We start from the raw sequence: 2,457 nt of genomic DNA on the forward strand, positions 1-2,457 counted from the left end.
CACTCCCAGTATGAGTTATGAAGTGGCCCTGTTAAGAGCTGAATTCGAGCCATTGAATCTTTTCAAAAGCTGTATTCTGTCGGCAAAAAGCAACCCTCTTATCTAGAAAGAGCTGTAGAAGTGTGAGATACAATGGGCGTGGTTCTCTATGATACTGCGTGGGGTAGGGAATGAGGTGGAATGGGCTATTGCAGGCAAGAATGTTTTATGTACTCATAAGATGTGGGCAGATAGAAGAGAAAATGCAGCTTTCTGTCTGGCTGTTTCTGAGTATAGACATTCTGATTAGGACACAGCTAGAGCCATGTAAGGTTGAGGGAACCCCCCCTCCCCACACACCAGGCCCCGACAAAGCTTGGCTGCTCTGCTCTGAAGTAGCTATGTCTCAGAACACAACTCTTCCCCTAACATGACATGTAACCCACACTGCCCACTGGTGATTCCAGAGTCGCTTCAACCTATCAGGACACAGTGACACCATTTCAGTGACTTAGTGCTGCAGGAAATTAAGCAACAACCTCTCCTTAGCTGAAGGAGTTAACAGCTCTCTGACTGGCGCTCACTTAAAGTTCATCCCTGTGCCAGTGTCTCCCAGGCTGTAACTGCTGTTGCACTGAGAGAGCAGTGAGGAAGTATCTTCTGCTTCTTCCTTCCTAGCTGCTTAGGGATGAGCTCACCAGGCAATTCAGTTGTGATATCTCCTTGATTTTTGGCGGGGGCACGTGTATCACTGTGTCTAGAAGTCTTGGAAAGCCATGTTTCTGTAGCCATGAATAGGTATTTGGATAATTTATTTTGTCTGAAGTCCATTGAAAGGTTAATCTTCTAGGTGATGGTGAAAGTGACTTTTATTGGTCACTTTTACCCCTCTGACATCAATTTACATTTGGAGTAGCATTGAGAGTTGCTGGAGAGAGCATGAGACAGGACAACAGAACGCTGGTTCATTCTAAAGCCGGTCTGATGGTGAGGAATCTGTTGCCAGAGGCTGATTTCACAGCCACGCTTGGGAAATGTGTGGATTCAAAGTTTGTTCATTCATTCATTCTGTAAACTTGTATTGTAGACCTGTTTTTTGCTGAGCACTATTTGATGTATTGAAGAAAAAGAGATAAACAGTTCTCAGGTTTTGCCCTCAAAGAATTCACATTCTAAAAAGGAAGGTAGACCTACTTATAAATAATTATGATGCAATCTGTTAAATAATTATTACAACGTTTTTGAGAAACAAAGGAGAAAAAAGGATGCCTAATATCTTGCTTAGATAAGCTGGGAAGAAGCTTCCTGGAGGTGATGCCATTTGAACTTATCAGAGCCTCATAAATAGATTGAAGGGTCTGCAGGGAGACAAAGAGGGGAGGCATTTTTAGCCTGGAAAACAGGAACAAAAGCAGGACATGACGGTGTAGGACTGGAATATTCCCAGGGCTGGGGAATCCATACTGAGTAACCGCTGCTGTGGGAGCAAATCCTAATGATATTCTCCTCCCTCACATGTTCCCAGGAAACATACACAATGTAGCTGTCACCTTTATGTATTGGCTTGCAATGATTCATACTTGTTTAAACATTTTTCAGCTCAGGATTTAAACTTAACTGTAACAAAAAATTCATTGTTATGAGATAACCACCTGCCAATTTACAAAAAAAATATTCCTTTACCGAGAGAATTGGTCAAACAAGACACAAAGCACATACTCTGTTCTGTTCTAAGAGCTACACCCTGTAGCTTAGGTCTGGGATGACCTCCAGGGAACAGCATAGGTTATATTTGTCTTGCTTGTAAGAAAATAACTGCACCAAAGTCCAAGTCCTAGGGTTCAGTGCACACCCATTAATTATCACAGAGTTGGGATTTATTTCTGTGATCGTCCAAGACTTCCTCTTGACAAACTGGTGCTTCCAAGTACAGAAAACATTACATGAAAGACCTTTCCTTTACTCGTTCGGTTTAATTTTTCCCAGGAATTTACTACTTCTGAAGCAGCATCACAAGGTGACTGAATGTTTAGGTACAATTGGCATCTCCTGGAATCATTATCACTGAGACCTTGTGAATTCTTGCACACATTGGGATCATAAAACACCACATTTTTTTCTGGGTGCAGAGCTTCAGAATTATCCCCCTCTTTTGTTTTTCAGATAGGAGCATGTGGATACATTGGAACACTGGTGCACAACAGTTGTTGGTTGATCCAAGCTTTCAGCCTGGCCTGCACAGTCAAAGGCTATCAAATGCGTAAGTATGAAAAGCAAATGTGGAAGCAGAAAGGCAGAAGAGGGAGGATAGTTGTATTGTTCTAATTTTAAAAGTGGGCCAAAGCACATAAAGATATGAAAGTGGGGTCAGTTATCTCCAGATGGAGGCTATAGAACTGTAGTACATTGTGAATCTGTTGTCTATAACATGAGATGCCTTATGCTAAGCCTCTTTGATCGTCTTCTTGAAACTTCTGA

The 2,457-nt window shown here is 42.0% G+C and overlaps 1 protein-coding gene across 16 annotated transcripts in view; it reads left to right on the forward strand.

Moving 5' to 3' along the window:
* Positions 1 to 2,457, forward strand: part of LOC105478913 (piezo type mechanosensitive ion channel component 2) — a 475,658-nt gene that overhangs the window by 393,178 nt on the left and 80,023 nt on the right. For all 16 annotated transcript variants that reach the window (XR_985592.3, XR_011617161.1, XM_011736634.2 and 13 more), the window contains one exon: positions 2,143 to 2,239. Coding sequence is in view for 14 of the 16 variants with exons in the window: in XM_011736634.2 (XP_011734936.1) it covers positions 2,143 to 2,239 (97 nt within the window). In the remaining 2 variants the exon portion in view is untranslated. The remainder of the gene's footprint in view (positions 1 to 2,142; positions 2,240 to 2,457) is intronic.

This window comes from Macaca nemestrina, chromosome 19 (assembly GCF_043159975.1).
Source record: "Macaca nemestrina isolate mMacNem1 chromosome 19, mMacNem.hap1, whole genome shotgun sequence".
Taxonomy (NCBI): Eukaryota; Metazoa; Chordata; class Mammalia; order Primates; family Cercopithecidae; genus Macaca; species Macaca nemestrina.